At 35.3% G+C, this 12,500-nt stretch overlaps 2 protein-coding genes across 4 annotated transcripts in view; one reads left to right on the top strand and one right to left on the bottom strand.

Annotated features, from left to right (window-relative positions):
* The window catches only part of LOC148723741 (sterile alpha motif domain-containing protein 3-like), a 7,403-nt gene extending 1,524 nt beyond the window's left edge, over positions 1-5,879 (bottom strand). Inside the window, exons 1-7 of one of the 2 annotated variants that reach the window (XM_088732992.1) lie at positions 5,741-5,879; positions 4,944-5,155; positions 2,987-3,246; positions 2,693-2,783; positions 1,554-1,913; positions 1,026-1,233; positions 252-346 (exon numbers count right to left, since the gene is read on the bottom strand). In XM_088732992.1, coding sequence (XP_088589118.1) covers positions 252-346; positions 1,026-1,233; positions 1,554-1,913; positions 2,693-2,783; positions 2,987-3,246; positions 4,944-5,155; positions 5,741-5,825 — 1,311 coding nt within the window. In that variant the 5' untranslated portion in view covers positions 5,826-5,879. Of the gene's footprint in view, positions 1-251; positions 347-1,025; positions 1,234-1,553; positions 1,914-2,692; positions 2,784-2,986; positions 3,247-4,932; positions 5,156-5,740 lie in introns of both variants that reach the window. The other variant, XM_088732993.1, reaches the window with a different exon arrangement.
* Positions 5,880-6,290: 411 nt separating this feature from the next.
* Positions 6,291-12,023, top strand: LOC148723742 (uncharacterized). 2 transcript variants are annotated; one of them, XM_088732990.1, is made up of 9 exons: positions 6,291-6,878; positions 7,067-7,216; positions 7,866-8,040; positions 8,777-8,934; positions 9,067-9,240; positions 9,458-9,827; positions 9,990-10,248; positions 10,969-11,162; positions 11,445-12,023. In XM_088732990.1, the coding sequence occupies exons 1-9, from the start codon at positions 6,291-6,293 to the stop codon at positions 11,864-11,866; spliced, it is 2,490 nt and encodes an 829-aa protein (XP_088589116.1). In that variant the 3' UTR covers positions 11,867-12,023. The 2 variants fall into 2 exon arrangements, with proteins under 2 accessions (XP_088589116.1, XP_088589117.1); XM_088732991.1 differs by having other exon boundaries at positions 9,993-10,248.
* Positions 12,024-12,500: the final 477 nt, after the last annotated feature.

Raw genomic sequence — 12,500 nt, forward strand, 5'->3', positions numbered from 1 at the left:
TTTTCAGATTTGAAATAAAGCATTAAATTTTACTTCGGAAAATTGTAGTTTCAAAAAAAGTTTAACATTATTTCCAAAAGTAGCCAGTCACCTTAACAAGCTGTATGTACCGATATGTTCAATAATGAAATTGTTGGAATTGAGTGGCACCCAAATCCTAAAATAATGTAATCTTGTCAATCAAATAGAGATGCTAGAACCATTAATTTTAACTATTCTTTCAGAAATAAATATAATTTGATGATACTTACAAATACGAAATGGACAAAGTCATCTGTTGAAATAAGGCCAGACTTTGGCAGAAGAAGGTATGGCAGTACTGCCATGGCCACTTCAGCTTGTTCCTCTAGAAATAATTGAAAGATTTAGATTGATTTCACTACAATTAGGGTATTTACACTGGACCAGGTTCATCAAAACTGGCTTAGTTTTAATCTTTGCACTGTTTTTTACTTAATTGTATGATGCCCTTTAATATTTGTGATCCAAAGTAATATAGAGGTTTACTGCACTGCACTGTGTTAACACTGAATAAATTTTAGTAAAGCGACGGTATTTTTTTAAGCCATCCGGTGCAAGAAAAAATACAGCTCAGGAGTAAGATTGTCCAGGGTAACACACAAACTAGCAGTGTAGTAAATTGTTTATAATATGATATGAAGACATCAGATACCCAAAAATTTGAAAAAAATATTAAAACGTTTGAAAGGACAGACCTTTCGAGCATGTGCTGTTGCTGCACTTGAAAATGGGTTGTAATAGACCTACTTGACTATACAAATTGCCCATTTCAGACCATGTGATGTTTACATGTTGTTCTCTGTAGAATTGTATCTAGAATCTTTACATGTTCACATGAATGGACGAATTAATATCAGAAAAACAAAGAAACTATTCTCCAGAGACGATATTGTAAACATCACATTGTCTGAAATGGGCAATTTGCATTTGATTCTGATTAGGTCTATACACGGGAAAGGCACGAGCTCGCATGATAAGATATTGTTTTCTTTTATATTTCTTACCAATTGTTGGTTCTGATTCATCTTCGTTCATGTCATCATCATCATCCTCCAGGAGGTGCAGGAACGTTTGGATTTCTTCTTTTGATTTACTCTTATTTTTTGTCTTTCCTAGTTTTACAATCGGGTCAGTGACTTGCTGAAAATTAGACCTGAATGAATCCACCACACTTGAATTTAGACCCAAAATTCTTTCAAATTCAGCCAGTATCTAAGGAACAAAGGTTTGAATAGCATCAATAATAATTCCTATATTTCTGTTAACATATGAAGTAAGAGAGGACATTCACATCTTGCAAGCATAGGATGTCTGCATATCACCCAACACACCCAGAATTGCCCAGTTACTCAAGGCAGCAAATTGTGCTGACCTGACAGAACAACCAGACTGCCAATCACCCTAATGTGGGGGTAGTTTTATTAAACTCATCCTTCTTCTACACAACTTTCTTGTTGAAAGACACAGAGAAAACACAATTAGATTGCTCATACTCATAGTTCACAAGGACAACAATATATAGCTTAACATACCTGTTCAAACTTAAATAGAGTAGGGTAGTGTTCTTTTATTTCCTTGATGCTCATATTGTCATTCATTAGTCTCCGTCTGCTGGGGAAAGTCAGTGACATTCGTTTGCTTATCTTTGCCCAATCTGGAGACCTTTTTTCAAATTCACTCTTCATAAAATCTTTATGTCGTTGTAGAGACACCTCATCCTCACCCTCTGGAAAGGGTGGCTCCCAGTTTATGGCTCCTCTGCGAAGCTTAGCTTTCACACACTCTTTGGAGCTCTCTTTGGGCTTTCTTTTCCTGAGGATTACTTCCGGGTCATCTTTAATAGACTTTCTCTCATTACGGAACTTTTCGTATAGACTAGCGTACCAGGAATCCTGGAAATAGTATTCAAATCAATTATCTCTGATGTAATAGATGATTTGCATTTATATGACATTTCAGTACTAGAATCCTCTGCACATATATTTTTTCTTTTTCAGATTTTGAATCTCTTTTGTATCTCCTTTTTTGATCTCCTAGTATTCGCAAAAGCTACTCAAGGAGTAATAAATCAAAATAAAAAAAACTATGTGCCAGCATTCTAGTAGCTGTAGTATTATTTTCATGCCATAATTCAACAGGGTTCCCACTCTTATGAAAAAGTTAAATTCCCTGACCAAAACCAAAACCAATTTTTCCATCACCCAATGGCACACTTCTAGTTAGTCATTGTTATGAAGGACACCACGAATATTTGGGAAATTTCATTTGGAAACATAATCACCAAGAAGATGTTGCAAAGATGAAAGAAAAATTCCCTATTTTGATAAATTGCAAATTTCCCTGACCAAAATCAAAATTCCCCGACCTTGAAAAAAATGCCAAATTCTCTGACTGTGGGAGTCAATGTTCAAATTACCTTTTTATTAGATCATTGAATCAGTCAGCAATTTGGAAAACTCTGGATAGGTCATGAAAAAACATGTAATAAGCTAAAATGCAAGGTCACATATGGTTTGCATTTTTTACTAGTGAACATGATCAACCTTTAAGGCCTCGATATGAAAACTTTTTTGAGGGATATGTAGCAAACTTTTTCATGTTTTCATATAACAGCATCAGATATCAACATATCATTTGTTTCAAAACCTTAGAGTACTTATTCGGTACTTACATATCCAGTACCAATTGAGGTATCTTTCAGGAAGGGATACTTCTGGACTATTAGTTCACAAATAGATGTGAGTTGATGTTTGGTGGGATACCTACAATTCACAAACCAAAAAATAAAATGAAATGTACAATAATTAGTAACCTAATACCAGTACCTTCTTCTTCAACATAAGATCTCATTGATGAAAATACAATAAGCCAATTTTAGCATTTCCCTACACCACAATAAAATGTATTCCTGATGGCTTTTCATCAATCAAAAAGTGGTAAACATATATCAAACAAGTATACTTACAAAGTGTAGCGGGCAAAATGATCGTATATTGAGCCTATGAACTCTCTTCTAAACTTCTTATTGATGTTCTGCTTCTCCTTGCTTGCCAGTGTTCTAGTAACATCCAGTCGGAAACTGGTTGGAAGTGTTAACACTCTTGGCCAAAGCATTTTTGCATTTAGCACTATATTGTCATCAGGGCAGGGACTGCTAACTTTGTTATCAAATTCCAGCCTCTTTCTGTATGAATAGTAAAATATAGCTGTAGATAATGGATGTCCCTAAAGACAGAAAGGAATGGATCAAAATAGACTTTTTATTTAACAAACATGACATCTTGAAGCAAAACAATTATATCATTTCAATGACACCTGAACACCTTATCAATGGCTGATATGTATAATGGCATAAAACATTACTCCAAGTAAGATGGAAACAAATTCAAACAAATCAGATTGAAGTCATCTAAAAAAGTAAATCAGACTTTCATAAGATCCATTAGAATTGCTAAAATCTCTGATGATGTACATCTGGTTTGAAAGGGCATTAAACTTTTTTTTGCTAATTCTTTTATGGGTTTGTATTTAGTAAATTTATATATACTGGCAAAAACAATTCCCAGAGAATATATGTCACTCTTAACAGATTGGGGATGAGTTCCCTCAATGAGTTCAGGAGCAATTTGCATGTGCTCTTTGCGGTAGCGATCCTTCTCCGCAGCAGTAAGAACTTTAATCTTCCCTTCACTTATCAGTGTGGCCTTACTAAAATCTATTAAGATAGGTGTGATAACATTTACAGGTGATACAGAAACAACAATGTTGTCAGTTTTTATATCATTGTGGAGCACTCCCATAGTATGTAAATAGCAAATACTATCAGTAATCTGGAAACTTAAATGAAGCCAATACTCTGGACCATTTACATAAGATTTAATATGTTCTTCATCCTTATGTAAAAGTTCTCTTAGTGTCAAGGCCTTAAACGATCCATTACCATAAAATTCTGCGACTATGAAATAAGGCTTCTGCATTGTGTTTACCCCAAATATAATGGGGAGATTTATGTGACAACATTTGTCCAAAAATGAAGCTTCCCTTTGAACTTCCTTAACACTAGATGACTCTAAATACTTGACTGCAACTGGTGTGGATCTAAATTTTTTTAAGCACACAGTTCCAAATCTGCCACTACTTAGGTTATCATCTGGTCCAAGATCTTCTAGCATTGTTGGTTGGATTTGCAAAAGCTCCCTAGAAGTATTATTTTTCATATTATTCCTTGCACATCCCTGGAATACACATTTAGTTGTTTTTAGTTTCTCTTTTTCCTTTCTGAAGCTCTCCACATCTCGAAGTACTTTTCTTTCGTTTTCTTTTCTACTCCTATTGCTTCATGCAGATTCTGATTTTTCTGTTTTAGATCACTCATCAGCAATTCAAGTCCCGTTTTTGACTTTTGTCTTTCTTCCCTTTTCCTTTTGTTGCGAGCAAGCCTTTGTCTTCTCTTAGCCGTCAAGGAATGAGTTCTTTTCCTTTTTCTGAAATTTTAATAAGTATAAATTCATTTCTGTCCTCTTTGATGAGCGCTATTAAATATAGCACTCAAAAGAGATACTGGTAAAAGGTGCTTACAAAACACCTTACACAGCAACCATGTTGGCACAAAACAAATTTATACTGTCCTTATGTATCTTACAAAACAGTCTCTACTTACAAGCGAATGTATACTCAATTGAGTAAAGTAATGGTAAAAGGCAGTTAAACTACCTTACACAAAAGCAGAGGCTCAGCACTGATTGTAAGATCTAAGGCTATAAACCGACCGCACCTTTTATTTTTTTAAACTATTGTTTTGCAAAAATAGTTATAAAAACAAAGTTATCAAGGTTGTTGAAGCAAGTCATAGAAATAATGATCCAGTATTATAATGTAGCACAATATTATACCATAACTTAAGATTCAAACCTTGCTTTTACTTCTGTATCAGCTGGAATTCTGTCTTGTACTTCCATTTCTTCATTGGCAATTGGGGTACCCTCTTCAACTAAATCAATACTCTCGGGCCTGGAGGTTTTTTTCAAAGATTCAAGTTGCTTGATAAACTTCATTCTAGGGCCGACCACAGGTATCAGTTGCACTAACGCATTCTCCGTTAAGCATTGCATTGCTTCGCCATCGATTTCGTTCTCTTATGAAAGAAAAGAGAGCAATTGGAATCAATATGAAAGAATGTGGGGTAAAGCTTGATAGTTTTGTACTTAGGTATTAGGCAAGACCTATCTATGTGTGCTTAGCACGGCATAGCATGAATGGTACCGAAGTTCCCGCCAAAACCAAGAATCTTTGCATTGGAACAAAACCAAGAATCTTTGCATTGGAAAGAGATCAACCAAATCTCCTCGTAATATTTAATCACCAAAACCTGAGTTTGATTTTTGGTTTTACTGTTCATCTGGATTCCTTATGAATTATTTTTTTTTATTCAAAATGGCACCGATTTGCAATACAACGGGTAATGCTCTCTAGATCCTACCAGAGTGTGTACATGGTCGTACATGGTACGGATAGCGCGAAGTTCAAGGAAAATAACCTTGGAAAATAAAGAAATCCTCACAAAAATAAACTAAAATAATACATGATTTATCGTCGTATTATATCTCTACCTAAAATTCAGATCTAAGCATGTACTGAAGGACAACAAATGAGCTTTGTACGAATAAACTTGAAATTCAGGTTAACCTAATATTGTACAAATTCTCTAGTTATAGCTTACCTTCAAAGGTAGAAGCGTGGGACGAAAACCCATTTTGTATCATCCACTGCTTAACCTCGTCCACAGACTTCGGGAAACTTGCCATCTTTTTGAAAACGCTAAAGAGCTCACTTGACTATTGCAATGCAAAGAGTTGGACTACGTGGGAGAAAGCATTCATGGAGAACAAGAGTTTTATCTCGTACATTCGCGCCCTTTTTTTTGATTGGTAGCCACTATCACATGGTCATGTTCATCACATCGAGGTTAAATTTTAGCGCCAAAACAACAGGAAACTCAAATTGGAAAATATTCATTCATACAATATATCCTAAATAAAGACGGCTAAAATAATATCTACGTTGTAATGAAATATATTATAAATATTTTTATAAGAAAAGAGTTGATTTGTCTCAAACTTTGTCCTACTACCATTCCAATCTCGTTCCCAGAGCCTGCGTTTCTACTGGTCAGCACCCAGACATTCGTTTAAGAGCCATTGAATTAGGGTCTTTCTGTGTTCTCCTTCATCAGCGCGTCGTTGTTTATCGAAGGTTTTCCGTATATCCAAATGCATAGTTGTCCATACTGTACTAGTTTTCTTGGTAGAAGCTTCAAAAAGTTATTACATCATATCAAATTTATTCACAGTCATGAACCAAACTTTAGCATCACATGCAGACAATGCGGCCAGTCATTTCGAAAATTCAATTCGTTCAAATCCCATATCCAGAGAGAAGAGAAGAAGAATGCACTGTTAAATTTTGCGAACGTAAGTGAGCAAGGCGATGAAGACGTAGAAGATGAAAACTCTGATGAAGAAGATGGAGAAGACAACGATTCAAATGAAGACACAAACTACGTCGACGATGTGACAAGATTCTTGGCACTGTTTATTTTAAAAACCAAAGAAGAAAATCAACTAAGCCAACAGACAGTCAATGCTATTCTTGACAATACAGGAGACCTAGTGGACAGTAGTTTAGTGGAAATGAAAAACAAAGTGGTGGCATGCCTTCAAAGCAGTGGAATAGAAATTGCTGATGTTGAGGGCCTATCTGGAGTACTTGATGAGCCAAGTATCTTCTCCCAAGCAAAACAACGTTTGCAGAATGAATACCAACAGATGAAGTACTTTGTTGAGAATTTTAACTTTGTGGTAAGTCCTTAGCTTATGTCCAGGCTTTAATAGATGTGATTAGAAGATATGGGACAAATTAATGTATTTTATCACTTGTGTTAACTTGCTTTAAAGTCATCTTAATTAGCCTTCTTATAAACACATGCATTACCAAAATAATATAAATATATTGATTATTATGCTGATATGAGTTTTAATATATATAGGAGCCACAGGAAGTCATCCTCAATCAATATGCTGAATATCGCTATCTGCAAGGCAAGCAAAAACTCTGCCTGGTCAAGGAAACATTTCATTACATCTCGATACTGAAAACCCTACAATCTTTGCTCAATCAGGCAGATGTTTTATGTGAGGTAAGCATCCTATTTGATGTATGTAGAACAGGGAATATAACAGGAACTGCAGAGATGGGTAGGGTTAGGTTTGCATTTTCTGATGTTAGCGCCCCCCCTTCCCCCCCCCACACACACACTTGTTAGGATGCTGTGCAGTCCCTGTATAGAGCAGCTTTCGTATGACTGTGAAAAGTTCAGTGCCATGAACGTGTCGTGTCGTAACGTAGGATTTTAATTGGCTGGATTTTCTTTTTGCGCGATGTGATTGGCTAAGCAGTGCCGTGTCCGCGTAGTGACAGTGTTCGTGCAGTGTTTCGTGCCATGTTTCTTGCATTTGATTGGACGAGGAGTGCGTGTCTTGCAGTGACCGTGATGTTTTCTAGATTTTTAATTGGCTGACTCCTTCCCATGACAGTGTTCATGCCGTGAACGTTTCACAGTCATACGAAAACTGCACTAATAGTTATATTGAAACACTTCAGTTTATGGGTTACATGTTTTTATGGAGGAACTTGGGTGTGGTGATTTGGAAAACTCTTAGTTTTTGTGACAATTTAGATATCATTTTGAAGTTGACAATATTGAATCAATACCATTATTTTACATGACAGTCCCTCTAATAACAAATTACTTGTGGCACATTTTAATAATTTGGGTACTTTTGTAGGTTATGAATGGTCATTCCTCAAATGATGGAATTCTAAGAGACTATTGTGATGGTGAACAGTACAAAATGCATGCTCTTTTTGGACAACCTGGTAATGCACTACTTCTTCATTGTTACTATGATGATTTTCAAGTAACAAACCCGCTTGGATCAAAGACAAAAAAACATAAAATAGGTATGCTTTTCAATCATGTATTTACATGCATGTAAACTATTACGTGTTTTGTTAGGTTGCTGTTAGCATTAATAATTATCATGAACATTATTATTTATTGACTGACAATCTTTTGTTTTTTTGTGATGTGTGTTTCAAAGGAAAAGTCATCTCCTGTTTTTGTGTGTGTGTGTGTGCTTGTTGATGGTGTGTTTGCAGATGATGAAAAAACAAACTACAACCAAACTATCCACAAGATATTAATTGCATGTTTGTCATGTTTAAACAGTATCTGGCAGGGAAATTTTGAGAAATCTCTAAAAACTGATCTTTTGGGGATATCCTATTCACTTATGAATGTTTATGAGGTTTGACATGCAACATCCACCATCCTAAATGTCAATCCTGTTCAATATCAAAATATTGAATGCGTAAATGCAATGAGAGTAAGTTCCCTCAAATGTGCAGTGTAAAATAAGTGCAAATGTAAGGTCTGGTTCATACGACGTGCTTCTGTTGTGCTGCACAATAGCACATTTGTGTTGACCCAAACTAAAGAAGGTTCAGCCTTGATTCATACGTCATACCTAGTATGTTGAGCCAAATACCTTAAACATAAATAGGTGGTAAAAACAGTCAGCAGAATTAAAGCAGAATTGAAAAATATCAAAGGAAAACATTGTTTGAGGTATGCATTTGGTTTGGCACAACATGTTATGACTATTGCCATTGAAATTGATTTTTTTATGAACATCAGGAGCCTTTTACTTCAATCTGGGAAATCTTAGTCCAGAATACCGTTCTGTTATCAACTCAATTCAGCTAATTGCTTTGTGCCGAGTACCGCTCATAAAAAAGTATGGAATGAATAGGATACTGCAGCCATTCATGCAAGACCTGCATCAACTAGAGGCAGTAAGTATATTGTAGCATACACTTAACTGTCACCTAAATGTAAGTTCAACCATATAAAAATAATTAAGTGCACATTGTCATTAATATTAATTTATAATTTAATTAAAAAATATGTATTTGTTTTCTTCCTAGGATAGAGGTGTAACATTTTGGATAGATGAACAAGAAAGAACATTCAGTGGTTCCATTGGACCTTATTCAAGTGACAATCTTGGGGCACATTCTCTTGGTGGTTTTCAGGAGAGCTTTTCTGGTCTAAGGATTTGTAGAATTTGTATGGCAACTAGAGAAGACACTAACACAAAGGTAGTAGTAGTAGTGTGCATGCATTTTTGGTCATTATTCAATGTGTCAAGTGTAAAAGATTATTTACCGGCATTCTAAATTTTGTTACAAATAAGTTTAGACTTTTGATCAGACCCTGTGTCAATAGTGTTAATATGAGTCTACACTTCAAAGTTCATGGATTTGAGATGAATATACTATTATACAACTCATATTGTGAATGTCACATTGATATTAGTTTACAGAAGCAGATTTTCAAATTAGAACAAGAGCAATCCATGACAGACATTGCCGGCTTGTAGAAAATGATGCAAATCTAGAAGCAACTTATGGGGTAAAAACAAGAAGTGTTCTCAACCAGTCCCGTTACTTCCACATTACTGATGGACTTGTTCTTGATGTCATGCATGACCAACTTGAGGGAGTGCTGCCCCTAGAAGTCAAGATTCTGTTACAGAAGTACATTCAAGAGGAAAATTATTTCACACTTGAAATTGTGAATGACAGATTAGAAAGATTGTGGTATCCTCAATCTGATGCTAGCAATAAACCAAGTCCTATAAAGCCGCAGTCATTGGCAAACAATTCAATGAGGATTTCACAGTCAGGTTAGGAGAATGATGTTTTGCAATGGCTGAGTTACATATTACTATTATATATTATGTTATATTTTAAAAAGAAAAAGAAATATACAAAAAATATATATAAAAGGCTTTGTTGTATACTAAAAGTACATGATAATTTCATATTCTTTTTCTTTCTTTCACCAGCAGCTCGGATGTGGTGCCTGGCAAGAATGTTTCCTATACTTATAGGAGACTTGATTCCACAAAATGATGAGCACTGGGAAAACTTTTTGCGACTACTGAAAATTGAAGAAATTGTTTTTGCTCCTAAAGCAACACCACAGGTGGCTGCATATCTTGGAGTTCTCATAGAGGAGTACCTAGAGGACTATGTCAACCTCAATGACCGGCTTCCAATCCCAAAGCAGCATTACATGGTGCATTACCCAAATCAAATTATCAAGTATGTCTTTTTATATTGAAATTGTAAGCATTGTACATTTTGTACTACTGGGGGTTAGGGGAAGGGTATTACCACTTTATCCACCTTTCATAACTTTACATACCCTTTCAATATATGTATTATTAGCCCACTCAGACTTCATCATGCTGATTATTTAAGTTTTCTGAAACTTGCAGTGCAGCTTATACATGGGTATATAATGCAGTATTATAGTTTTATGTGATGTTTAATGAATGAGCAATAATGTCTTATCAGGTTTAGAAGCATGAGGTGCAGCCGAGTGTTTTTAGACCTCATAATTATAAGATTTTGGTTCCACTGGAGCCACCATACATGGACTTTCATACTTCAATAGATATTTGACGTCACAGGCATGTGCGAGTAGCTCTAAAAGAAACTCCCACATGCTCAATATTCTATACATGGCAATCTGGAATTTTAGGGTGTGATGAGACCTTGATGAGGCTCTAAGTCTTCATCTAAACATGGACATATACTTCCTCTCAGATAAAGTCATCTGTCTTAGTGTTCTTTATATAAAGAATACTAATGAAGGTAATTTTTTTTATATAAAGGTTCATCTAAAAGATGGACTTAAAGGGGGACATTATCGAGTATAAAGGTCCATGCATGTAATATGTATGGTGTATCCAGTTGGCCCAAAGGCTTATGAATTATTAATGAGTTTTTGAATAATATCTAGTAATCTTCCATTTACAGAAATGGTCCCCTAGTAAGAAACTGGGCCATGAGGTTCGAGGCCAAACATAACTACTTTAAAAAGCTGGTAGACAACGTCAACAATTTCAAAAATATCACCTATTCCTTGGCTATGAGGCATCAAGCCCTTCAGACTTATCGAATGCAAAGTTCACAAGGCAACTATTTGAGAGTGTCTTTGGAAATTGGACCTGGTAAGGGAGCCATCATTAATTACTGGGGGGGAGGGCCAGTAAAATTTCTAAACCTTCATCCCAAGAAATCTTGTCCTCCCCAAATCAAAGCCTTGTCCCTCTCCCTAAATGCTGGTCCAAAATTTTTTGGCCCTTCCCAAATCAAAGCCCCCTAAACTTACCAGCCCTCCCCCAGTAATTAATGACCTAAGCATTAAATTAATTTAACCCCATGTTCAATGTCATTGGCTAAATCATGAGAGTTTCCTTTAATATATATATATATTTTATATAACTTTTTAGCTGTTGGAAGGGTAACAACTGTTCAAGAAGCAGGAGTAGAAGATGAGCTGCAAGAGGCAGACCCCCAAACTAAAGGCGACAGTTCACTGACACGCACATCCTGGGTTAAAGTTTATGGAACCAAATACGTAAAGGGCGATGTTATTGTAATTGACTACCACCATGGCTTTCCAATTTTGGGAAAGATCCAAAAGGTTTTGGTTGTTGAGAGACACATAGTTTGGTTTCAGTACCTTAAAATAAATGTTACTGAATTTGTCTGTCATTTAAATGCTTTTAAAGTTCAGCAACTGAACGAAATAAGATATATTAAGCAATCTGAGCTTCTAGATTATTACCCCCTTGGTCTCGTTAAGGGATTTGGTTGCTATGCCAACCAAGTCTTCGTGACATTGAAATACAGATTGGATCTTATGCAGTAATGATATTTTTGATTACATTTTGCTATATTGATGCATGTAAATAATACAGAAAAAATCATGATAAATAGTATATTGCAGAATAGAAAGTAAAGTTTCTTAAAATGGCTGCAAAAATATAAAGAAAAATTATTAAAAAGAATAATTACTTTTGTTTCAACTATGTTGTGGTGCTATTCATGCTCCATTTTTTCTGAGTAGAATTACTCAGAAACCAACTTGGATATCATAATGCGATTGAGTAATTTAACTCAACATTTGAGTTAGATTCTCTGAATTATCAAAGAGTTATTGGGTATTTCAATGATTTATGGGTGTTTTATTCATGTACTTTGGCCATTTTAGGGATGGATCGATTTGTAAAGGTTGTTTAATATTGTTCGAATTTGTGTCAATTGCTTGTGTACTATGTCTTGTCATAGTGCACGTGTTACTTTATACTGTTACATAATGTGTAGCAAATATAGCAAAAATATCCCAGCAGAAAGCATCCTTTGCTGGTAAAGCCCATCTCAAAATCATCCCTCATCCCTGTATTCCTTATGACAGACTCAACTTTTAGTTAATTTACTCAATACCGAGTAAATAAACTCACATATTGTGAGTTATATTACTTGACAAATTTTAGTAGAAATAT

The sequence above is a fragment of the Stylophora pistillata genome, chromosome 9, assembly GCF_964205215.1.
Source record: "Stylophora pistillata chromosome 9, jaStyPist1.2, whole genome shotgun sequence".
NCBI classification, from domain to species: Eukaryota; Metazoa; Cnidaria; class Anthozoa; order Scleractinia; family Pocilloporidae; genus Stylophora; species Stylophora pistillata.